This window comes from Pezoporus occidentalis, unplaced genomic scaffold (assembly GCF_034315485.1).
Source record: "Pezoporus occidentalis ecotype Australia unplaced genomic scaffold, CSIRO_AGI_Poc_V1 ctg25, whole genome shotgun sequence".
Classification (NCBI taxonomy): domain Eukaryota; kingdom Metazoa; phylum Chordata; class Aves; order Psittaciformes; family Psittacidae; genus Pezoporus; species Pezoporus occidentalis.
In genome coordinates this window covers 4815097-4841336 of record NW_026914394.1, presented here as the reverse complement: position 1 = coordinate 4841336, position 26240 = coordinate 4815097, and the positions used below count along the sequence as shown (strand labels likewise).

At 43.9% G+C, this 26240-nt stretch overlaps 1 protein-coding gene across 3 annotated transcripts in view; it reads left to right on the top strand.

The window, feature by feature from the left end:
- The window catches only part of LRP8 (LDL receptor related protein 8), a 197525-nt gene that overhangs the window by 157860 nt on the left and 13425 nt on the right, over positions 1-26240 (top strand). For 2 of the 3 annotated variants that reach the window (XM_062623187.1, XM_062623189.1), the window contains 6 exons: positions 12393-12755; positions 18961-19083; positions 19437-19559; positions 22404-22523; positions 22653-22778; positions 24469-24640. In XM_062623187.1, the coding sequence (XP_062479171.1) occupies positions 12393-12755; positions 18961-19083; positions 19437-19559; positions 22404-22523; positions 22653-22778; positions 24469-24640 (1027 nt within the window). The remainder of the gene's footprint in view (positions 1-12392; positions 12756-18960; positions 19084-19436; positions 19560-22403; positions 22524-22652; positions 22779-24468; positions 24641-26240) is intronic. The other variant, XM_062623188.1, reaches the window with a different exon arrangement.

The following is a 26240-nucleotide window of genomic DNA, read 5'->3' as shown; positions in this document are numbered from 1 at the left end:
TATTAATCCTTATGTTTAGGTAGCTAAGTGTCTGTCTACCTAAATAAGTTACTTCCAGGTAGGCTTTAAGTCCACTGCTAACTTCCAGTGCGCAAACAACTTCTGAAAATTCATCTGCCTTTTTTAAACAAAAGAGTATACAGAAGAATAAACCCCATTATTTTTCAGTTCTTCAGAGCAGAAGTAATTTGTTTCTTTACAACACTGGAAGTGTTGTAGGCATAGGTCAGGTTTAATCCTCTAAAATAGACATCAACAGTTAATAATGTAAGAGCAGTCTTGAATTTCCCAGCTTGGTGGTGCTGGCATCCTCTTACTTTTTTCCCTGGATGACGTTTTTGCTCGCAGTGACCCTAACCTTTGTCACAATTGATTGGATAAGCTCAGGAACACATTTACTGAGACTAAAAACGAGAAATTAAATATGAGAGACTGTAATTAAAGCACCACAACTCAGGATCAGACTGAACTTTGCTAACTGCTGCAGAACTTGTTAAATCTCTGCTAGGAGAGGTACTAACCAGTGTTTTCTCAGCTGCTCAGGAAGGCAGAGATCATTTCAGCATGGCTTTAGAACAGAAGAGATACCACCCTGTAGGAGCTGAAATAGTCAGTGAGTGCCTTTAATGCACTCATCACTTGTTTTTCCTGACAGGATACTGGCATGCTCAACAGAGAAAGCAAGGCTCTGGCCCCATCTCTTCTGGTTGTTTTACTGGTTCTCACCTGGACCACTTCTTGCATGCAGTATGGAAATGATGTCTTGCAGATGAGGAGTTTTGGAAGTGTACAGTTTTCCCAATAGTCAGATACAATGAAATGGTGTATTCATTGATATATTGATAGCATAAGCTATTTTCCCATGCCAAGATTTATTCTCCTTAACAGAGACAGCGATTCATGGGAACTTGGGCAGGTAACAGACACACACTGATCTCATAAAGATGTTAAAGGGTGCGAGTCAGCAATTCCTGCAGGAATCTCATGACAGTGAGACTCTTATTACTGAGAGCATCTTCTTTTGGATCCTGGTCTTCTGACTTTTCATTGCTGACCATTTATCTCAGAAATGGTTCTAGATTTTCAGCCTTATGATATACCAGACTAAAAGTTAACAAACTGGATAGAGTTTCTTAATAATGGAAACAACAGTAAGCACAGTCTTGCTCTGCTGTAAGCTACGCCTCCTTGCCATGGTGGCTCACAGTCTTCACAGTTCCATGGTATGTATATCATTTAAATGATCCTCAGGGCAGGAGCTTTTCACTTACTCTTTCCTGGCAAGGCTCCAGGCACATGTGTGATTCTCCATAAAAAGCAGCAGTGCCTGCAGCGAGGGGTCCTTTTCTCGGAAGATCCAAGTGTAGCAAACTTTCAGAGTCAACTGTTTCCAATGCCCTGCTCAGTAGTCCTACTATCACCTGAGAACCATTGGCAGAAGGCAGAACTTAAAGCAGGCTAAAGCTGGTCTGATCCCTCCATCACCTCTGCCTGGAGGCGAGCCAGCTGAAGTGGGTAAATTACAAAGCTATTTAAAGCCATCTTCCTTCACACTGCTGCTGCACCTATGATCACATGAAGTGACCTTTCTGTTGACAGTTAAATTGTTTTATCCTCTTTTATCATTGTCCTATAGAAGTAAGGAGCATCTGTCATCTCAGCACTGTTTTCTTCTTCATGCAGTAGAAGATACCTGTGTTTTCATCCGAGTCACGCTTCCCGTGTGACTACCTATGGGGATTTGACCATACTTATTGTTTGTTTCACATCTCCACAGATCCTACTGAGAGCTTTTTACTTGGTGATAAAGTAGCACTAATTTAATCTTCCTTTGCAGCCTGATTCATACGTGCTTTTGTCCAAGTTACAAATATCGTTCATTACCTTCATTAACAGGCTAGGTTCTCGGTGTTCTGTTCCTCAGTCAGCTCAGAGAGAAATCAAACCCAAAGATTTTGCCATATATTATCCCAAGAAATGCACCCATTTTGATGGGGTTAAACCCCATAGTATTGCATTCAGGCTTGCAGAGGAAACATTAATCTACTATCACTATTCATTATTATTGCAGCATGTGATTAAAGAGACATGGTTAGTCTGAAATTTCTGTTATTTTATAGAAGGTCCTGTAACTTGAGGACACTTGCCATGATGGAGGAATCTAACTATTTCCAAGAATGGCAAGAAAATGACTAGATTTAACAAATGAAAGTCCTTCATAAATAAGGTAGCACAGCAATGATATCCTCTGGGCTTTACATGGTGTTTAATTACTGGACAGCTGGAGGGATTAATGCTTGTGCATTATGCCCTGGCTCTCAGAAATTAAACATGTACAGCTGCCACTTTATCACTGCTTAAAGTATTAGGGCTCCTTTGAAAGCAATGGTAATTGCAGGAAAATCCCTATTGTTGTTTAGGAAAAATCTCAGCCCATAATCATATTTGTCCTGAGTTCCTTCAGAACAAAACAGCAAGAAAAATGAGATTGGTAGCTACCTTTAATTGCATTCTTACAAGGAAGAATGAAGGTAGTTGCATTTTTAACATATTGGATGTTGTAATTAAATGTAAAAATCTACATGAATTTGGTTTAGAGGTAAGATAGTTGTTGCATAAAAGAAGAATTAAACTCTAAAGCCAAGGGGTAAGCTGTGCCAGAGCTCTACCTGCAAAAGGTTAGGGGAAAATTGCACTTTTTTCTCAAGTATCGTCTCTTGAGCTTAGGTTTAAAAAAGAACAGGCGTGTGTAACATTCTGCAAATGGATTTTTCCAGCAGTGAGAGGTGCCTCGCTCACCACAGCAGCCTTTGGTGGTGACCTCTGCACATTTGCTCTGTGCTGATCCCTCGTTACAGATAAATTGTCTCTATCGGTATGTTCCATGAATAATTTATTCTTTATAGCATAATAGATGCAAACACAATATGAAAACAAGACAGTTTAGAGTTTGGTACTTTTATGATGTTTCCCTGAAGATAACGCTAGGGAAAAGGAATAGATAGTGTGCAAAGAACCCACTGCAAGCACACAGTTACACATACACACATCCTACACATCCCAAACAGGTTTTCTTTCACGAAGTTGTGGTAGAGTGGTATAAAAGAGATGGGTTTACGCAAAGATTTGTGAATAATTATAATGAAAGCCTAATACTACTTGACTGCATGTTACATGTGCACACACAAAAAAGCTTTGTCCTGCTGCTCTTTCTGTAGTTTAACAGAAGTTGTCTCTGATTCTGCTTTCCAATTTCACATGTCATACTGTCAGAGGAGAAAATATTGGCCTGTAGTTACGTTTATCTTCTGGGCAGTCTATCTTTCAACAGTTAGAGCTCTTGGAGTTAAAATAGCCAAGAAATTGCATCTCTTATTGGCAAATGTGATTGTGTTTCATATCCCTGAAGTGCTTTTTTGATAAGAATGGAGCTATAATTCTGAGCCTATTCATCCAAAAAGCAAGAATCTGTTTAGTTTTGTTAAGGGAAATCTTCTGTAGCTGTCAGTGCCAATGAGCACGTTATGATGGCAAATTCGTGGGTAGGAGTTCCATCCTTCAGTGGCTATGGGTACATATGCGTTAGGCTAATTAACAAGTGCTTAACAGTTATGCTTCCTGAGCATATGATCTGAAGACTGAATCAAAATTGGTTAGTTTGAACTCAGTAGAATCCTACGCAGAAGGGGACTATGTACTGTTCGATGCAAAAGCAAAAAAAAATGGTTTATGAGTCTTTTTAATGGATAAAACAACATCTGAAAGCTATCTAAGTGGCTGAAAGACACTGTCTTCATTCAGAGGAAGAGATAATGGTTGGATTAGCTGCTTATATTTTGCAAAGAAATTAGTTTATTTGATAAAATATAACTGGGACCATTTAGCTCACAATAAAATACATTTCAATACACTTGGGTTTTTTTCCAACAAGTTTGAAATAATTGCTGGTATTGTACAATTGATTCTTTATCTCAGCCCAAATCCAGCAAAGTGCTGCCTTCTATTGCAAATCCTTAGAAATTGAAGGGCAGATCCTAATGCCATAGAAATCTCACTACTATTAAAATGAGGGCAGTTAGCACACAACCCTTACACTTTTAATTGCAGTGAGTGTCACTCAGTGCTTAAATTTTCCATTTGAGTAGAAAATCTAAGACATATTTTCTAAAAATGATTGCTGTTCTCCTGTGGAATTGTGGATATGTTACATGGGTATGTTGTTTGCATCAAATAAAAGCTGTGCCCCCTCATATCACATAGCTGAAAATAATTAGGGGCTGGTTGTTCCCTGCAAAGTCTGTCAATCTCCCTCCCCTCAAAACCACCTTTATGGTGCTCTTTGCCTTTATGGGCTTTGTCATATATTCATAACCTTGAATGTGGCTACACTGAATTCTGCCACTTGTCTCCACTGTATCTCAATGCTTTTTTAAGGTACTCTTCCCTTCAGATCAGCTGCCTTGCAAACTGTTTTATTTCAAAAGCATCTTTTTAATTGTTATTGAACCTATATCCAAACTCACTTTGAATCATGTTTCTAGGGAAATGCGAGAGATGGATAAACTGGGGGGGGGATGCGACAACTCTCAAGTGTTTTCTTGTTTTCTGTGTGCTCCAGAAGGGTTAATAGTGCCATATTCTAAATCCTATGAATGTTTAAGTCTAATAGTGAAGCAAACTGCAATAAGAAGTATCTCCTCTTACAGAGAATTCCCATCAAGCAAAACAGATTAGCGGAAGTGGAGATTTTATGGGGCAGTGACCTTTTTGCTTGCAACATGAGCACTGCTCTGTTACTCATTACTCAGCTGAGCTAAAACCTGTGAGCCCTCAGCTGCTGAAGCCAGGCTTTTCTCTCTGCCTTACGTGTTTATCCTGTTGGTTCAGAAACATCCTGGCAAATGTGGCTTTTCTTTACTCTTCTGTTTCACAGATAGGCCTATATAGCGGGGTGTGTGCAGTTTTCATGGCGTGAAGAGTAGCTGCACAAGCATTAGTAACTCATGTAGTTTTGTAGTGGCAGTTGCTGCTCCCTTTTTCCTTATCTGCGTCCAATAAAGATAAGTATTGTGGATTGTTACAGGATTCCCTTCTTAGTTATGGCAGCATAAAATACTTGATTGATTCTGGTAGAACAGTTCAGTTTGCCAGCTAGTTAAACTAGTGCTATCCCTGTGCTTGGGAATGTGTGGATAAGGAGGAAGTGGCAGGCCAGTAACATAGCTGTGTACCAGCAGACATGGGTTTGAATTCCTTGCCTTTTCCAGTCAGAAAAAAAAACAGAGCTTAACTTGCCAGCGTGACTAAAGTTAGCTTTTAAGATCCTGATGAAGCCTCTGTCCTGAGCTGGACATAGGAAACCAAAAAGCAATGGAAAAATGAGGCAGGTATAATAAGGCAATTCATGCCTCTGTATTAGCAGCTGAGACCAGAGTGGAAGACTGCCCAGTGGATGGAAGATGAGGTCAGTGGGGTAGGTTTTTCCTGGCAAAGTGTCTGGGGTTTAAACTCTGCAATGGCAAAATTAAGTCTTGTTAATACAGCAAATTCAGTGCAGGCAGTCATCACAACCACAGGGAGGGCTGTTGAATCCAGGAGGTCTGCATATGCAGAGTGTGGGTTTTGTGCCTACTGTCACAGGATCAAGACCCTGTTCAGTAATACTCAGTTCTGGTTGATGGAAGGTTGTTTATATGTTCCTCAGGAAAACAGGATTTTTTGTGGTGCCATTAGAGCAGCTGTTAGTTACGTGGATATGATCAGATGTTTCTGAGGGATTTGCCAAATTGGTGTAATTTGTAAAATTGCCATTTTAATAAGCAAGTCATGTCTGAGGGAATAGCAGTGAGCTTGTCCCACACAGGTTTCAATTTTCAGAGTCAGAAAATGAACCTGCCAAACACATCTCAGCATATTTCTTTTCCATTTAAATTTTGGCTAGTACTAAACAACTCCAGTCTCATTCAGCTGGTTATATTCCTATCAGAATATAGAAGGGCAATGATAGTCTTTATCCCTATGATATCCATAGGGTATCTTGGATTTTAGCAAAAAGCAGCACAATATCAACCTTAGGCATTCTGACCATCCTTTTTTTATTCCTAGGCTGTTTTGTTTTACCCTTAAACCCTCTACACTGGACTCATTTGTTCTTCTTCTGAGGTTATTTTCAGTCACTTAACCAGGCAAACCTGGATAAACTTCCTAGTGCTTTCCTGATATGAAGTACAGTTGAGGCGACTGCAGGTATGAGTTGGCAACCTTATTGCACATCAGTAAGATTAAAGCCAGGGAAGAAATTCATTGTGTGCATACATTTTGCTTGTAAGCAGCTTCTCTCCATAAATTGTGGGGTTATAATTAATTCCATTTTCAGAAAATTAAGCCACTTTGAATGAATATATGATTCTCAGGAAATACATTCTAAATCAGTAAATATATTTTTTGAACCAACTATTATTTATCAGCAGGGGCTTTGGCATCTGGTTGTTCCATTATAATTAACTAATAGTATGCAAATAGTGCTGCACAGAATAGAAAAATAACTCATTTGTGTTGGAGGGGAGAGCGTGGCAAAGGCAGCAAGCACATGCAAATACTAATTTGCAAGAGTGTGTGAGATGGCTCCTTAGCTACATTAGTGATGTGAACAATATCAGGAATTACTATTCCTTCTGCAGTCTTCATCTATATGGGCTTTTCGGTATCAATCACCATAGCAACAACCACTGTTAGTAGTGAGGCTGCAATTCAGCTGCATTATTCCCTCCATGGGAGGCCTGTCATTTTTTCAGAGCAATGCACTTCAAGGTCATCTTCATTTACCTCCATCTCTTTTGCTGTCCTTTCTGGAGGGTAGCTTTCCATGGGAAAGTTGTCCTTCTAGGCATGAATCCATGCTTTAAAGACTGACATTTTGTCCAGAAATCTGTATGAAATACTTGGATATTAGGTAAGCACACCAGCTTTCTGCAGACAAAACAAATAATTTAGGTACAATTAAGCCTGAAAATAAATACAGTTTATATAAAACTAGCATGATGACAGCACTGGTAACAGGACTGGGAATTCTAAGTTAATTTAGCCTGTCTGGATTCTGTGACCTCCTTATCTAGTACAGAGATCAATTTATGTGGGCTGTGGTAGCTGGGTTTTCACCTCATGCACAATAATCGGGCAAATGAAGCTCGATCATTCTACTCCTGCAGTCAAGTGGAGCTTAGACCCTAAACCTTACAAGCCTAGGATGAGTTCTGAAGTCCACCAGTGTCTCCTGCCAAGGTTGAAGTAGTGGAAAATCACCAGAAGATCTGTCCCTCCCCAGTGTAAACGTTATACGTGCAAATCATCCTTCACCTTTAGAAGATCCTTTATCCGGTCCTTTAAGGAAACAAGAAATTTTGAGCCACACTTTGATTGAAGTTGCTCTGGGGAGGGTGTCAGAAAAATACAGTGTAATGATTCATATTTTCTTGTCTTGCACATCAGTAATTGCTGTTATCCACTTTACCACAAATTTTACCAAATACTTCTGTTTTTTTAAGCCATTCATGTAATTTCAAGTGGAACTGTTTTTTTGGAGGCCAGAGGTGAATTAAATACCTGACTCCTCCTGAAAAGTTTGAAAATCTTTAAAGATTATCAGTGGCAGCAGTTATAGTCCATTGTACATCATTTCCAGCTCCTATTAATGATGAATACCCTGTTGGTTTCATATTTTGAGTTTTATCCTGATTTGAGGATCCCTGCTTGGTAGAGGTGTCCACTGTAGAAACACTCTGTACAAATGTATATTTTTTGCAATTACAGTTCTCAAAGAGTGCTCTGTATCTTCAGAACATTCTACTTTTCTCTGTAAGCATTCAAAAGCATGAGGTAGAATTAGTTTAATTTTTTTGGTGCAGAGCCCGAGTTAGGATTTTTCCTGCTGCACCAGATTACTCACTAAAGCCTCTGGTTAAATCCTGGCCCTGGGCAAAAGAGAAGCAGCCAGTACTAAAACCCTAACTCCACAACCGCAGTCTCTCTCTTTTTTTTTTCTCTTTTTTAAACTTCCTCTATTCAAAGACTGCTGCTGCTCCACTCTCCTCAAGAGACAGAAAAAGACTGCAGCTGTGAGGCAAAAGTGGTGACAGTTGTGCTCTATGTATTGGTATATAGTACGAGGCAGAAATTAATGCAGAACACCTCTGGAATATATTATCTATAGGTCAAAGCACGTGTACACTATCATTTAGATTTGATATTTTGCTTCCTAAAACTATAAAGAAGCTTAACAGATTACAGTACAGTTGGTTAAACCCTCCTTGACAAACATTCCCAAGTTTTCTGCTGGGATCACTTTATATTTGAAGTAGTTTTTGCATCTTGGAGTACGACATTTATTAGTTTCTTTGGCACTAAGGCAAGCAAGCTAATATTAGTTTCCTTTGTTTTGCAGAGATAGGCTTACAGTGGGGCAGGAGCAAAATCAGACACTGCAAACAAATTGCTCAAGTCAAAGAAGAAATACCCCAGTGATCATTTAATTACTATTCACCCATTTTCTACTGAAATGTGATGGAACTGCCTAGGTATTCTGACATATTTATGAAAGAAGTGAAGTAAACTGTCTCCAGGTGCTACGTAAGATGATTTGTAGTGCTACTTTTTACTAGGTTCTTCAAACCATGCAGCAGGGACCCCAAAGAGCACAAGCGTTCTGGCTCTTGCCTAGGTACAGAGGGATTATAAGCAGCTTTTCTCCTATGTTTCCTATTTGTGCCAGGGCAAGCTCCCGAGTGGCTGGAAGCTGCAGACTTTGCTTTATCCTGCATGCCTTGCACATTTTAGCTGTCAGAGAGGATAATGGAAGTGTGAGAGGAATTGGGAGGTTATCTGTCTTCCCATGGCCAGCAGGAGGGAGAAGAGAAGGCTGCGTGGAGACCTCAGAGCAGCCTTCCAGTATCTGAAGGGGGCCTGTAGGGGTGCTGGAGAGGGACTCTTTGTTAGGGACTGTAGTGACAGGACAAGGGGTAACGGGTTAAAACTTAAGCAGGGGAAGTTTAGGTTGGATATAAGAAGGAAATTCTTTCCTGTTAAGGTGGTGAGGCACTGGAATGGGTTGCCCAGGGAGGTTGTGAATGCTCCATCCCTGGCAGTGTTCAAGACCCGGTTGGACGAGGCCTTGGGTGATACGATTTAGTGTAAGGTGTCCCTGCCCACGGCAGGGGGGGTGGAACTTGATGATCTTAAGGTTCTTTCCAACCCTAACGATTCTATGATTCTATGATCTCTGGTGGGGACCTGTGTGACTCAGAAGGAACTGTCCCATATGTGCTGACCTGAAGATGGTCATTAGGTCTTTAAATGAAGAAAAGAGCATTTTTATTTCTTGAGTTCACTAGATGTACCTAGAGCAGCCTTCTGTAGTGAGGGACCATGTGCTCCCATTTGGCAGTGCCACTGGCTGCTAGTGCATGCATTGCATTGGTTCCTGTAACAGCTCTGGTGGCTGTCCAGTGGCCTTCTTGTTGTGACACACCTGTAGCAGCCCATCACTTTTACTGGCTGTCCCAGCAGTGTGTGGGTGCTGTAATTGCAGGCAGGAAGATCTGAGCACAGTCAGCGCTGGTGCCTCTGCCCCTGGCTTTAGCTGTGTTGAGTGAGTTACAGGGATTAATCCCCACCTGAGGACAGTGGTGGTGGGAAGGGGGGAGTTAGCAACAGCGAGACTGCAGTGCTTGTTCAGTGGAGGGAGAACTCATAGTCTAGTGCTGTCATCACACTAAATTTAATATTTAAAAGGAAATAAAATAATCATGACCATGCGATTTTTCTAGCTAGCAATTCACAAGCTTCACTGAGAAAGTCCTCATGAGAGGCTGCAAAAGCTGAAGTGCTGCTATTTTCTGGCTGCGATTATCAGTAATTTTATATCTGTGCTGGGATTTGTAGGTGCAGAGGAGAAGCTTTTGTGCAAACTTCCATTGTCTGTATCCCACACATATGCTTATCAGTCATTAATTTGCCAGTGCAGCAGATTTCTGAAGGATCTGAAAGAAAATGCATACAGACAGAAGGAGGGGTGGAGGTGGGACCAGGGAAACAAGGAGGGAAAAAATGGGCTCATTACAGTTGGGGGAAGGAAATTAATGCACATTTGGAGTGTGTGAATCAGTCAACCTTGACCAGAAATTAGGGATCAAAGGACTATGCAAGATTCTGCTCATTGATCTGTTTGTGAGATTCATCAAAAAATAATGCCAAAAAAGCAATTTCTTCTTCTCAGCCTTGATCTGTTACAGAAAGTGCACATAGCCCTAGAAATGTTCCTGTTTCCCACTTCCTTTTTTAAATAGATTGGTAAGATTATAACTGTGACCTTACATTTCCTACATTTCCACTTGTCACTCCCGTATTATGCATCACCTGAAGAGAGTGTTAGGTTATACCACTGTGTACCAATCGGTAGGGTTACTAGATTATTTCTAGTTATGGGATAAGGATAGAAAAGTATGGTCTATGAAGAAAAAGAGCAGCATTTGGGCAAAAAATGGAGCATTTTAACGGTCTTGATTCTCCTATGCAAAGAAGGGATACTTGTCCACCACACTGCTCTTATTTCATGTCCATATAAGAGGGATTCATCTCCTATCCTTAATTGTCTAATCTCAGGTCCCTCTGTTTGGAGATGAGAAATGTAAGCCCCACCAAGGAACAGTGCTTGTCCCAAGGTAGGTGGCAGGACTTGGTTGTTGAGGGCATCTTTCTATATCCAGAACACTCTACTGGGTACAGAAGGAGCCTGAGCAACCTTCCTGAACCAGATGATACTTTAGTATTTAACACAAGATGCAACTTTGACCACACTGTTGCATTTAATTATTGATGTCAAGTTGGGCACAGCAGCATGCAGCTAAGATTCTCTTTAACATTTATCCCTGTTAGAGGGATCTTGGGTTGTAACCAGTGCATGGTAGTATTGCGTCAAGGAAGGCAAACCTCTTTTTCTTCTAATTAGGCAGATTGTTATTCTGGTACACACAGTAACATCTGGAAAGCTTGAGAGTAAACGGGACAGAACACAGGGCAGGAGGGGAGAGGTATATGTACTGTCACACTATGATGTAAAACTATAGGCTGGTTAGGTTAGCAGATACCCCAGCAGGTTTGCAAGCTGGAATGTAAATATGTATCTGTGTACAAGTGCACATATTCTTAATTGCTAGATAAATAGACTTTCATTCCAGGTATAAAACAGGCACAATATTTCAGTAGAATACCGCCGGGTTCCTTTTGTTGGCTGAAAGCTGGGCTATGACAACTCCTTTACCCAGATTCTGCTGATGCACTTGCCACTGCAGTGATTGGTACTATCTGAACTATGTGGTTTATCCTAGGGGCTCTGTGGTAAATAGTTCTGCTTCTGAAGACAAAAAGACTCCCAAGCACAATGTCAAACAAAAAACAACCTTACTGTAATTTATTAGTATATATTTATTGCACTTGTAATTTATCAAAGCTGTCACTTTCCTGTATATGACTGAAACTGCAGAAGCAGAATTATTTTTAAGTAACTACCTAGAAGTGCTTAGGGAGAATGTCTTATAGGGTCATGGTTGCTCCACACCTTGATGAAATAAAGTGACTGTGAGCTGCACATTTTTTGGAGTACCTGGAAGTTTAATTTGAGCAGACTTCTCTGGTTCAGCTGCCCAATAGGCCTGAAGAGGAGAGTACTCAGCTTCTTATCTGACAAACGCCTCATTTGTATGTTAATGTTGAGTTGTGATTTCCAGGGAAGGCGTTCAGTGTGTTGTAAAGGGCCTTACTGGCAGATTGCAGCTAAATTGATGCTCGACTCACTAAATATTTACCCTACACATCCCACTTAATATGTCCAAAACCAGGCACACTGTGAAATCCTGAAACCTGATTCTGTGCTTGTGAAAGTCAGGAAGCTGATAATGTCAGTATGGAGCAGAGCGAAGCTCTGTGGCTTCCACCAGTGCGTGCCAGTGCACCTCCAGCCCACCCTACAACCTCCATGCTCTTTCCTTGCTGCCACCCCATACACTGGGACTTGCCCTTGCCTCAACACCAGGGCAGTGTTGCAGCTGGCCCCCCACTTCTCCTACCTGCAATTCTTGCAGCCATGCTGCCCCTTGTTCTTCAGGGCTGCCCATGGAGGATGGTATAGCACATCCGGGGAGATGACCACTGTGTCTTTACCTCCTCCTTGCTATGTAGTTTACCATTGGGAATATAATGTTCTGAGTTAGGACAGTCAATATAATGCTTTTGTGTCCTTACCCTCCCCTGTCTCAGACATTCCTGATGTGCTAAAGCTGGCACAGTGGTGAGGGGCGGGTTGGAGACTCATAGCTCACCTGTTTGTTTCTATTCCCAAGCCTGTTCTCCCAATGAGTTCCAGTGCAGTAACAAGTCATGCATCTCCATCATCTTCGTGTGTGACGGTGACAATGACTGCGGGGATGGCAGCGATGAAAGGAAATGCTCCCCTCTGACCTGCAACCCCAGTGAGTTCCAGTGCAACAACAGCGTGTGCATCCCAGAGCTGTGGGTCTGCGATAACCAGCCGGATTGTGAGGATCAGTCAGATGAGTCCGTGGAGAAGTGCGGCTACAATGCCAAAGCCCTCAACACCTGCGCGGCTCACGAGTTTCAGTGTGGCAACGGTGAATGCATCCACCTGAACTGGAAGTGCGATGGGGATGAAGACTGCAAGGACAAGTCTGATGAGCAGGATTGCCGTGAGTGTCTGCAGGGCTGGGACAGGGCTGAGGGCCCTCCTTTGTGGGTGAGAGGGGCCCTGTGGGCTGTTTTTTAAGGCAAGTCTTTGATGTCTATGCAGCAACTGTGTGCCTGACAAGGAGTGTTTTGTGTCCCAAATGGCTTGGTGCCTAACCAGCAGGGTCAGGTATATTCCAGACTCCCTTTTATGCTTTTTCCTTAAGGATTTAGAAAGCAGGTGCAAAAGCTGTGTTGGATGGTACCATGCCTCAGAAGAGATCTGTTTCACTAGCAAGGCAATGAATGGAAAATAGGAAGAATGTTCAAAGCCCTCAGGCTGCATGGTGGGGTCACAGCCTGGAGGTTAGAAGCCACAGTGGTAAAGGGAATATATGATCATCAGGAAAAGAAATAATTAATTTTCTGCCTCTGAAGTTAGAGTATACGGAACAAGGCAGTCAAGAGCAGTACCTCTGAAGAATCCAGTTGGAAATGCACTTTGAGCTTGGCTTGATAAGGCACAGAGCTAATAAATAATGGATTTCTTTTCAGCTGGCTTTATGCATATAACATAGTGTTGTTGCTGTGTGTGGTATTTTGAATGTTTCATCCATTTTTAGCCACTAAACGGTTCACACTGGTCACTTACCTGAGGAGGGAGAGACACAAGAAACTAAGAGCAAAATGTTGTGCTAAAATATTCATAGTGACAAGATTGAAATAAAATATTTAAATAGCTGTGTATATTTAGCAGCTTTGACATTGGGCCACCTCTGGGAAGGAAGGCAGCAACTAGCTGCAGAGAACAGACATTCTGGCAAAGGTGCCTAAGAAAATTGACCGCTTTTGCCAACACTATCTTTTCATACCCATGACAACCTGTGGCAGATGTAAATTCAGTGGCAGCTTTAGCAAGAGGAGGAGGATATAGTAAGTCCTGGATACCACTGGTTACACTGCAGGAGAGTAGGGGATGAGGCACAGGTAACCTTGGAACTGCTGTGCCTATAAAAGAGCCAAGGACTCTTATCAGCAGAGTAGGTGAAGCCAAGTATATTCTGTTAGGAAGAGAGCAGTTTTGACTGCTGTACACAGATATCATTGCTAATAACCCCATTCTGAGTACAGGTGGATTAGGTAGGATGCCTCTTTCTTCATCTCCAAGAAAGGATACAGGAGTAGACAGAGCTCTTGTGCGGCATGTACTCAGGCAGTACTTCCTGTGACTGAAACGTTGCAGGGACAGTGGGGTCAGGAGAAAAAGCTGGGTCTTGGCATCCATATCAGTGTGAAGTGACTGTAAGAAGGCTGGGCAGGAGCATGTCCAGTGGAGGTGTGTACTGCTAGCTGAGACAGCCTGTGGTGTTTGGTACCTGTTTTCATGGAGACCTCCTGCAGGCAATCCTGTGCTTGTGTCCCTTCTAAATCAGGACATAGCGGCCAAGCCCACATTGAAAACGCAGGTGAAGAACCGGCATCTGGGGCAGGAGACTCCCAGTGGAGCTGATCTCTGTCCCACAGGTTGCATTCCCTGCAGTGATGGCAACCTGGCAGGATGGCTGAGTTTAGACAATTTAGGAGTAGGAATGGTGAGCTCCCTTGCATTCCCAAATAGTGAAAGAGGGGAGCAGCTTGTAGATGGTGCTTTCTGATGAAACGTCTCTGAAATTTCAGTCCCTGTTGTTTCAGCTTGAAAGGAATTGTTCTAAGTCTTTCACAGGCCCCATTTACTTTGACACTGTGGGGTGAGAGTAGCGCCCAGGTACCTTGCCAAGGCAGATGCAGCTCTCTGTTCCCCATCTTTCTCTCCTGGATCTGACAGACACTGACAATATCCAGCTGAGCAAAAACTGCCAAAATGTGAGGTCCAAAAGCAGCACAGTTCTGACAGCAGCCCTCAGCTACAGAGCAGCTTCACTAAGTAGCACTTCCAGGTACTCCAAGGGCAGCCTCCCTGGGGCAGAAGACACAGCTGGACACTGCTGCAGCACAGCACAGTGCTGACAACCAGTGGAGGAAGGAGGGAACGTGGCAGAATTGACTTGAGACTGGTATCTCTGACTAGCAGAGATTCAGCATTTGAAGTTTTTTCTAAGTCTCAGCACAGCACAACGTGCAGCTTATCTACCCAGGAGAAACGAGCATGTGAGCTGCTCCTGCTGCTTTCAGTCCTGTGGTCCAGGAAGCAGTGGGATTCAAAGCACCATGTTTTAGCTACTGCACTGCTCCTCTGTACAGAGTGGCTGATTCTGCCATTTTCACCCATGCAAGCCAGGAGTCACCCCAGTGCCACAGATGTGCTTAAGCCTGCTGCTGTTTACACCATGGGGAGGGGGAATCTTTAAGCCAGGAGAGGACTTGTGGCACTGAGTGCTTATGTAGGTGATGGCTTAACTGGGTCAGGGGTCAAAACTGAGGTTGCTTCCCCATCCTAAATGCAGCTGTTGCTTGGGTGCACACGTCTGCAGTAAGAAAGTGACATTTAAGAGCTGTGGAAACTCAGCATCACTACTCATCTGCTGGACTGAAGAGTTTAGGGATTGACATTTATTTTTTCCCCCTCTCAATAAATTCTGTTTTTGAGATCAGTACCATGTGGCACACAGGGAGTTAGAGGTGTATGACAGTGCTCTGTCCTGTTAGCATCAGGGATGGCACAAGTACTGGTAGGCTTGACTTGGTTAAAACTGAAGATACCAACACTACAACTCCTCTCACAAATGGGAATCATTTGGGGTTTGCACTCTATAAAAGGGAGAGTTGGGAGCTAATGCCTTAAAAAAGAATGTCATGAGGCCATCACCAGTCATTTGTTGTAAGCATTTTGGGGTGATAAACAAGGAGAGCAGAAATGAAGGGTGACAATTGGTGAACAAGTTTTGGCAGCAAGACAGCAAATAAATATGGAATGAGTCATTTCAGGAGAGCTGTGTGAGAACATGGACTGGTTGGGGTTTTTCTTTAGTATATATACAGATATGTATATATGTATTTATAAAGTTAACATTACATTAGATTTATTAGTCTCCAAATCTGGAATGATTATATTTTAAAATACCCTTTGCAACTCACATTAGGGCATCCAGGAGGAAGACTAAACAATGCAAATAGAACAGATCCCTTGGGGCCTGACCTCACACTTTTGTGCCTCTGTCTCCCCATCTATAAAATGGGGTTGATGCATTTTGCAAGTGCAGGGATTTTCTTGAGATTAAGTTTATTTGGTTGTATGGAAACAGAAGACACAAGAAACATATGCTGAGACTTGGAATCTGGAATGTATCTGCTGAATTTGAGCAGTACAGCTTTGAGCCCAGTATTTGCAAATGGGAAGTGTGTCTGTCTGAGTGTGCCTGTTAATTTAGGAGGGCTTTGGTAAATCGTTCCGTATTTGATTTGCAGGCAGAAGAGATGGCTGTAACACTGCTGAGATTTCCCTGATTTAAACCCTCCAAAATAGCACAGCAATTTTCTGAACATCTTGTGCAAATAAGCAGCACAGCTCTTCCTTCTTCTTAGGATATTGCTCTGCTTTGGGAATGGCCCTGATGGCAACCTGCTGTCAACTCTGCCAGTGGTGCTGAGACAGGTTTGGGTCCCAGCTTCAGAATAACAAAGTTCCTGGCCCTCTTCCCTCAAACTTATGCTCTCCAGGCTAGGTATAAACATGGTATTCTCTCTCCTCCTACTGAAAAATGCACCAAGAAATAGAAATGCTGTATGTGTACCTTAATATCTTTGTGATCAGTAAGAGTTGTGACTGCATCTGCTCTTTTTAGATGTCTGTTAAGGGTCTCAGGGGCCATTCCGTAGCTTTGCTTGAATGAGAAGTGAGCCAGGAAACCAAGCCTGATCTCCAAACTTCTCTCCCTTCTTGAAGCAAAAGCTTTGGGCAGTGATGTTGTACAACCCCACATGCATGTTTTGCAGTCCCTCTAGCAACTGAGCTAAGAGCTGTGCTGTCATTTTTCTCAGTCTTGCTTGTTCAACATTGTCTTCACAATTCCTGCAAAATTTTCCTTCATCTTGTTTTAGGATTAGAAACCTTTCTATTCTTAGCATCTAACTATAACTGCTCTTTAGAAGAGCTTTGAAGATTACAGTTGAGAACAATTACTAGGTTTTGTAATGCCTGTCTTCCAAATCTGTAGCTGTTGTCATGCAGATTTACTTGATAAAATGGAGACTTGTTCCTGCTCCAGCAGTCAAGACTGCAATTAGCTTTCATTCCATATTCCACTTTTGTGGGAGTTAAAAGAGATGAAGTAAACTGGTTTTCATGTTGGGGGTGAAGACAAGAAATAATTGTGGCATAGGTGTTTTTGGCTAGGCAGTAGGAAAAGCTTTGCAGTGGCCAAGGTTTAGCTCAGAAGAGGTCGAGAGGGGAAGGTGGTCTCTCCATTGGCAGGGCTTCTCCAGGCAGGTGGTTTTATGTGGCAGGAACAGTCCAAGCACAAGTGCCTTTGCTTCCCTGCAGGAGCTTTCAGTGCCACTTCCAAACGTGTGGTCTGCTTTTTCCAGACCACGGCTTTGCTTCCTCCTCTCCTGCATTTTTCTCCATTTAGAGCAGCAGTTTCCACATGCTTAGTTTGGAGCTGCTGTCCCAGATGTCCCACTGAGGTTTCCCATTTCTGTGCCTGGGTTTATTAACTGAAATGTGGCAACACAGCTGGTCCCATAACTCTTCTTATTGCTTGGGATATTTCTCTCTTTTCAGCTTTTTATGAATATAGCGCATATGGCTTTCCTCTCCAAGGAGCAGTGCTATTTCCAAACTTTCCTCATGTGAATACTGTGTATTTCTAAAGGCAGGATTCCTCCCTTCCCCCACCAGCCCTGCAGTTGTGGCTTTTCCTGTCTTTTGTGCCCTTTGCCAGCTGAAGATGCACTAGAGCTAAGTCCAACAAAGCGGTCATGAATCCAGATCCTGTGTCCTGTGGGATGCAGTCATCAACAATACCGAGCCTTTGTGCAACTGATACTTTATGGTATCGATGCTAACTCATTTCATATCTGTGGCTCATCCTGAATTGTCTGCAAGTAGTAATTTTTATATTAGAACCAGTTTGTCAAATTGTCAGGGAAGATCTGCCACATAGCCCTCACCTCCCATGTAGTAACATTAGTGCTGATCTCCTGTAGCTATTCAGAGGCAGTGATTTTCTGTCGTGTGATACCAGGACATAATCAGCAAGATAAAAAGGTTAGAATCAAGGGCTCTCCAGGGTTTGCTGCCTTAATAGGATTTGAAGGCAACATCTGTAAGATGGGCCCTTCAGAAGTAAGCTGCAGAACATGTCCCAGGAATGAGGAGCTGGTTTTGCCAGTGAACTGCAAAGGCTGCAGCCTTTAGCTGGCTCGTAAGTGCCTGTACCCTTCTCAGCACAAGTCTGGTCCCAGCTAGGGAGGTCTCTCATTTGTGTAACCCTGGAGAGGGAAACTTGACTGATTTGAGTATGGTCAGTGCAGCTGTGTGTTTTTTTTCCCCCAGCTTTGATATTTACCAGATCTTTTTTCGAGTCTCTAATAATCTGAGCTTTGGGCTTGAAATCTGGCCTTACACTGTGGAGGTGGTTTTTGCCTGTAACCCCAAGGAACACCAGTTTGCAGTGCAGTGAAGCTCTTCTGCCGCCTTCTGTCTGTTAGCTCATGGGCATTTAGTAACCTGAATGATATGCCTGAGTTCGTAAGCTTTGTTCACAGTGTGGCCACACCAGCTTTGGCAGAGTCAATACATGTGTGTCTTGCCCATGCCCTTAGCCTGAACGTATTTTGAAATATATCTTAAATACAACTTTTTCTGAAGGAAGGAGAGCTGAGGAGCAGTTGCCTTTGCCTTTCCAGTGCCACTTTGCACTCCTAGTTGGAAGGCAGCCTGGCCTCTCGCACAGACTTAGGACCCCAGAGAGGCTCCACTGCTAATAGTTTTGCTACCTGCTTGCTTTCTTGTGTCTTACCCAAGAAGCTTCACTGCCTGCACTATTCTGTTTTGACTAGATCTGCTCATATGGGCTTTGGGGCTCTTTTCCCAGGGATGTAGAGAGTGATCTGGGGTGGCAGAGGGGCGCAAGAGCTGCCTCAGTTGCTTTGGTGAAAGTAGCCAATGCTCTATGAGATTTGCTGGCAGAGGTGGCAAAACTCCATCAGTGTCAGAGTACATGGCTAAAAGGTACCACAAAAGATTCAAGTCCTGTGTAACTAATGCTTGAATGCATTATCTTAAAGCTCTGGTGACCTGCCAGCCAGATGAATTCCAGTGTGGTGATGGGACCTGTATCCACGGAGCAAAGCAGTGTGACAAGGTGCATGACTGTCCTGACAACAGCGATGAGGCAGGCTGTGTACAAGGTAGGTACAGACAGATCGGCAGTGCTTATGCTCCATGGTGTGAGCCTGTGAGAGCTGTGTGGCCATTGGAAAGGGAAAGAAGCCTGTACTGCTCCTCTGGCCCATGGCAGGCTGTTCCTGTAGAGAGTTTTAAGCCATTCTGGCAGTGGGGTTGTGTGGGAGAGATGATTGTGCTGACCCTGCAGACTGTATGACTTGAAAAGTACCTTGCATGATAACTCAGGCTTAATGTTCATTTGCTTAATCCCATCCTGTTTCTGCTAATGGCATCCTCTTGAAGCTTTATATCAGGCTGTTCATTGTCACAAGCCTCGTCTAACTTAGTTGCTTTCCTCTCTTGCCCGAAATGACAGAGTCAGCATGTGAAAGTCCCAGCAAGTTTCAGTGTAAGAGTGGAGAGTGCATTGACGGAGGCAAAGTGTGCGATTCACATAGAGACTGCAGGGACTGGTCTGACGAGCCTCTGAAAGAATGTGGTACAGTACTTGCCTTCTACGTGTTGCTCCTGTTGTAACTGCTTCCCCTCTTCTCCATCTGGTGCTCACAGCTTTGAGTGTAACCACATGTAGCTGCTAATGCTATTTCTCACTCTGCTTCTCTTTCCTTGCCTTTATTCTTTCATCACCCTTCATATGAATATAATTAGTAGCCTAGTCTGATCATCTGTAAGTTTGAACTGTGCCCTTCTCAGCTCAGCTTTTATACTTGGAGGGATGTATGAACTGGGCATGGGTCTAGGAAGCAGGAATTCCCCCTCTCCTCAGACACTAGTGTCCTCTACAGCACAGACCAGTTTATTTAGCCTTACTGCCCAAATTATCTCTGAATTGTAAGATGATGATAGCATCATAACAATTTAACATTGGGAAAATACTTCGGATGTGAAAACATGTAGAGAGATGACTGAGAGATGATTTCATCCATTTTTGGATTTTACATGTTGTTGTTACTTCCCTTAGAAATGACAGCAGGTAATTCTCTGCAACTTCCTGCTCACTCTGGGCTGGTGACAGTGCTCAAGCCATCAGAGCCAGCTCTGCATGCATCAGCAGAATGGAAAGCCCACACCAGAGAGCTGTGCCACTCTCACTAGGGCGGCTCCTCTCTCACCTTTCCCTCCCACCAGACACTGTGGGCACCAGCCCTGATCTGCAGCATTACTCAGACACATTGGATTTGTTCCCCAGTGCAGAAATGTCTCGGGCAGAGAGACTCTTTCCATGATGTCAGGGAGCACCAGTAGCATGGAGATCAGTGCCTGCCCCAGAAATAACTCACGTTCAGGAAGAACTGTCAGTCTTTCTTCTGTATCAGTGCCTAGTGAGGATGCTCTTACCTTGTGCTTTCAGTATGGCCTTGCTTCCTTCTTACACTAATCCCTGTCTTTCTGAGTGGGTGTTGTAACTTGTCTGTCTGTGGAGGTCTCTCAACAAAGCTGACAGCTCAGTTTATCTCAGGAGACAGGGCAATGGCACAGCTCAGCTGGGCTTGGTGCTCAGCTTGGTGCCCTGGCTGACGAGGTGCAGTCCCAAGCTGGCAGTGAAGTGTGGTTTTGAGTCAGGAAGCTGAGCAGAGAATAGCCCCCAAAGAAAACATGTTTCTTTGAGTGATGTGGATTGCTGTGAATGTAACACCCACACAGAAGTAATCCACACAGAAGGCAGGAGATGCAGGACATGCTCCTCATCTTGGTGTGTCTGTCTAGCTGTGTGCTAGACGCTGCAGTGCCCTCCAAGATTGCCAAAAGAAAGCAAGACGGAAGACAGAGCATCACTTGTCTTATTTTAGGCAGGCAGTGAATACACTGCTGAACTTTAGGTAATGGGCAGCAGCTGCCCAGCAGAAAGAGAACAGGCTCATGTCTCTGCCCCAGGCTCCTCCTCAGCTCTGATTGAGAAGTGCAGCAAGTGAACCAGCACTTGATTTACAGTCTCTCCATTCCACAAAGTACCTCTGAAACTATGGGAATCATCTGAGTGAGTTTGCTTGTTACTTGAAACAGCCTTTGTAGTATTTTGCAGAGAGCAGTTGTGCATGTTTATGACCCCGTTTTCTGGAGTTGTGTGCAAGGACAGGAATATATGATACCCATTAATAAACATCAGTGACAACACACGGTGACTCTGTGGATGTCTTCTTGGAGCCTAGTGAACTTGCTCTATTAATAATGTATTGATATCTCTATGTGTGTGGCTTTGATAGGAAGGTGAAAGCATCCCAGAGCTGAGATGAGGTTCCTTCTGGCATGATGTTTTCCTAGTCTTCCCGACTTCATTAGCGTGTGGTTGTTTTCATTTTCTTCGTAGAGCACTAGTTTAATGGCTCTGCCATACTGCTCACCTGCAGCGTGCAAGGAAGCAAGAAGTAAGAGATAAATGAAAAATTTGCCTTTAAATTGCATTATAGATTGAAGCAGATGAGTTTTGCTAGTTCTAGTGAGCCCACTATCCCTGAAATCCCACAGCCTCTCTTCAGCAGTCTTACTTGGAGAGAGGACTTTTACACCTTGCATAGGTTAATTATAACAAGAAACGTTACTTCTGACAGGAGACCAGCTTTCCTCAACTTCTCATGCAGTTCCAGTTACAGGGATCCACATAGTCTGTTTTTCATTTCAGCACTTGAAAGCAGGATCAGAAAGGTGGCCTTGGGATCCAACAGGGACCCAGGAAAGGATTGGGTTCATAAATTGCATGCTTGGGCTGATGCAGGCTGCCAGCAGAGGCTGTAGTGTGGGATGTGCTTGTGGGAGGACTGTACCTCGGTGTTAATGGAGTATCTCTGACAGACTGTACTGTGGTGTTTTCTGGAATTTTCACATAGATCATTCCTTGGAGCTAGATGGGAAAATAGTATTTCAAAATAGCTGGCCCCTGGGAGGTGAGACTCCCCCAGCATGAATTATTAAAGCTCAGAGAGACTGTTGAGAAAAATCAACATGAACTAGTGCATGGGGAAGAAGGAGCCTCCTGGAGAGAGCCCTTAGGTCCCTTGGAAGTTTCTCACATGTGGCAGAACATGCTCAAAGCAGCAGCTCTCTGATGGGATGAGGATGCAGAGACTCACATACACTGCATCCCCAGGGCTCCCTGTTCATTTAGGCACTAGCTTTTCAAACGATCCTACAGTGTCGGTTTGGAATAATAAAGAGCTAGAAAGTGGTATGGTGGTGGCTTCCTATCTGTGAAGTCGCTCATATACTCTGTGGCCAGCTCCTGGCTACCAAAAGCTATGATATATGGGAAAATGTGTCAGGACATCTCTTAATCTTGTTCAGTCTTACAACTAAAAGTCACAGATAATCTGTGTATCCCTTTCAGGTATTAATGAGTGCTCTATGAACAACGGTGGTTGCTCACACATATGCAAAGACTTGAAGATTGGTTATGAATGTGAATGCCCGCCCGGATACAAGCTTCTGGATAAAAAAACGTGTGGAGGTAATTTACATGCAAACAGCAGTCCCTTGTGTTTCACCATACAGAGACGTGATTATATTCACTTCAGCGTTGCTCCATCACAGATGGTTTGATTTCAAGTTATTGATGGGTTTCAAACACTCCTTTCAGACATAGATGAATGTGAGAATCCAGACGCTTGTAGCCAGATCTGCATTAATTACAAGGGGGACTACAAATGCGAGTGCTACGAAGGATACGAGATGGACACCCTGTCCAAGAACTGCAAAGCTGTAGGTAAGACAACACCACAGGCACTTCAACTCTGCTTGCTCAACATCCCAACTCTGATAAGAAAACATGCTTGCATGGCTGAGGCTGGAGGAACAGAAACAAAAGGAAACTAGCAAAGAAGGAAAGCAAAGACGTTTCATTCCAAGCAGCACAGAACTGCTGCAGCGATAGCAGATGCGTCTCTAGGCAAGAACTACTGATCATGCAGATCAGAATATTTTAACAGTGTACAGAGCAAGATTACAGTCACTAGCTGGCTGTTTGAAGCTGAAACTAGAAAAGAAAGTCTTTTGACAGGTGTTATTAAAAACAGTGCAGCAAAAGCATTTAGTGGTGGTGCTGTTAAAAGGAAGAAAACATGCCAATTAAAGCACAGTGGGTTAGCCACCTCGCCACCCTCCTATGCAAATACCAACATGAACACCAGCAGTTTGCTTGACCTTATTGCAGAAATGAATGTTAATGTCAGAGGGATGGAAAGCTGAATTGCACAAGACTGAGCATTAGCCATGCGGAGGGGGGGGGGTATGTTAATGGAAATGGTGGGTCTCTTGGGGAAGGGTAAGTTACCTGCAATACAGAGATGCTTCTCTAGTGCTGTCCTGCACATCTATGTAGCCTCTTCCTTCCCAAGTTCTATATGGTAGATGCAGTGCCCTGCTGTCCTCATAAAGTCTGTTAGTCTCACACCTGCCATGAGTTAGGACTGATCCAAATCCTGGGACAGTGACCTGCGTGTTGGTTAAAAAATTCTGTTGTGCCCAAGAGTCTGTGCATGACGTATTCCAGAGCTAGAACCTTGTCCCAGCTCTTCCCTCTCAGTGTCATGTTCCTTAGTCCCAATGGAAGGACACTCTTTGCTAGGATCTTCAACTGGCTACTGTTGGAGAGGGCAAGGACATGCAGCTCTTGGTCTAAGCTAGAGACACAGGTGCCTGCCTCCTTCAGTAGGAAACTGGCCTCCATGGGGCCCACTGTGAATGTCCATGGAGGCTAAGGTGCTGGCTATGGTCTTCTAAGCAAAGTAACTATTGATATCTGTGTGTCCTGCTCTCTTGTCTCCTGGAAAACTCAGGTCAACTTTATGCTTGAGAGGCTCCAGCCTTGGCTGGCTTGAGATTGTGACTGGAGTAGCAGTATCATCAGCACCCAGGCTGCTGGCTCTGCCCCCCCCCCGCCCCGAGAGATGTGAACTGCCTGAGCCCAAATGCTCAGGTGACTGTTGTGAGTTCTGCATGTACATGGCAGTCTAAAATTCCTCTCCAGCAACCAGTCCTGGCTTTGCTGGACTCAGTGTGGCTCTGTGATACCTTGAATCTGTCTGTCTGCCTTCTGGCCAGCCAGCCCACAGCCTGGGCTTTCTTCTCTTCCTTGTCCTGGCCACGAGTCACCAAAATCTGGCCCATGTATATTGTATCTAAAATGTGTGACTGAACATGAGAACATTCCCCAGACTTTTGCTTGTGGCTTAGCAGAATGGGCAGACCAAGAGCTAGTGTACCTCTAGTGACCACAGAGATGCTGTGGTCCTCCATGTCCACGTGATAGCTCTGCCTCTGGAAGCCATTTACACTTGCTTTTGGTGTGGTGTAAAGCTTCCTTACAAAGCAGAGCTATCAGTGACTGATAAGAGAAATGACAGCTGAGTCTAGCCCTTGGGTCAGCTGCTAAACTGACTGCTTTTCTGTGGTAGGCAAGAGCCCATACCTGATCTTCACCAACCGCCATGAGGTCCGCAAGATAGATCTGGTGAAAAGGGACTACTCTCGCCTCATTCCCATGCTGAAGAACGTCGTGGCCCTGGACGTGGAGGTGTCCACAAACAGGATATATTGGTGTGATCTGTTCTACCGAAAAATCTACAGGTAAGGAGCAAGAGAGGATGAGTGGTTTGGTACCTTCCCAAAGCTATGGTTCAACCTGCACCCTTAAAGGACAGCCTGCAGAGAGCAGTGCAGGGTACCTGAGGGCTTTTCTTCCCTTACTGGATTATCTGTTGTGGCCCAGACTTTTTAAGCTTCTTTAGGAACTGATAAAGAAATCAGGGCCTTGTGCAGTGATCTGGTTTGATAGTGCAGGAAAGCTTTTTGTCAGTAATAGATCCTGCTGCATTTGTGCAATTACATGTAGACTCCTGTTTACTGAATCATACTATTGCCAGGCAGTGCTGTGAGAGACTGCTGCTGTGCTGTGTGCTTGCTGTACGTGAAACCACAAGGGGCTGAAAGCACAAAGGAGGCAGATGGGGGGAGCAAGGAGGCAGCAATACAGGTACTGGCTGCCCACTGTAGACTCTGGTAGACTAGGTTTAAATTCACAGCACTTGGCCACAGCACACATTCTATAATTCTCCTTCCTCCTTGAGCTGTTCTGTGGCATCCATCACAGTATTATGTACCAGGGCTTTGTGAGTGTGCCTAGTTAAAAATGTATTTAATTTATGTGCTGAAAATCTCCCATGTATATTCTGATTTGCATAGCTATTGCACCCTATTGCAGCTTCTACAGTGATTTGTTCTGGATTTTAGCTAATGATCAGGCAAAGGCTGATTGGTTTCAGTGTGTGGGAGCCAAGGCAGGGTCTCTGTAGACTCTGGTATCTCCCATGCCATTGGCAGGGAAATTTGCACAGTATGTGCTGAGTATGAAGCACTCGAGTAGCTCGGCAGGTACCCTGAGTCTGTGGGGCTCTGAAAATGGGGAGATAACATAGGAGAACGCTGCTTTCACAGAGCCTGATTCTGCAGGCACAGGCAGGGTGGGTAAGGGTTTTGTATGCATACACACAGTTACTTGAGACCCACTGCTCCTTCTGCAGCTGATAGCAAATGCCCTGGGGCACTGGGGGCCACTGAACAGCATGCATACTCTGGACATGGCTATACCAAGCCTTTGTCTTTCTCCAAACAGCAGGATTTTTCTCTTTCTTAATGCTACTTGCATGAGCTTTGTTGTAAGTTTCACCTTGTCTGCAGAGCAAGCTGTGCAGTTGTAAATTCTCAACTGTTTAAGATACTGCTACCATCACTAATATTGAACACTTCTAAACAAAAGGCCACCATGTCCTTCCAGCAGAGAACAGGACTTACCTGCTGGAGTCCTCTGGGGAAAAGCAGTCTATAGTTGAGAGGCTGTCACAGTGTGAAAACTGGGACAGGAGGTAATTGCTGACAAGACATCCCATCTTTCTTAATGCACCTCACTTGCCTTTCCAGCTCCTCTCCTACTGAGGTGATGTCCCCTTTGGGGTGTCAGAAGATCTTTTACAAGATTTAGTTGTTGGGAGAATTGCAGTGTCACCTGTACTTCAGCCCTCCCATTCTGAAAGCCACAGGAGCCCCTCTCAGCTTCCCCACCAAGGGTAGTGAGTGAGGCTAAGGGTACAGTGCAGCAGCTCTCCGCAGTGGTGGACATGAAGTACTGAACACACTGTTAACACTGAGGAGGAGTTACCTGGCCTGGAGT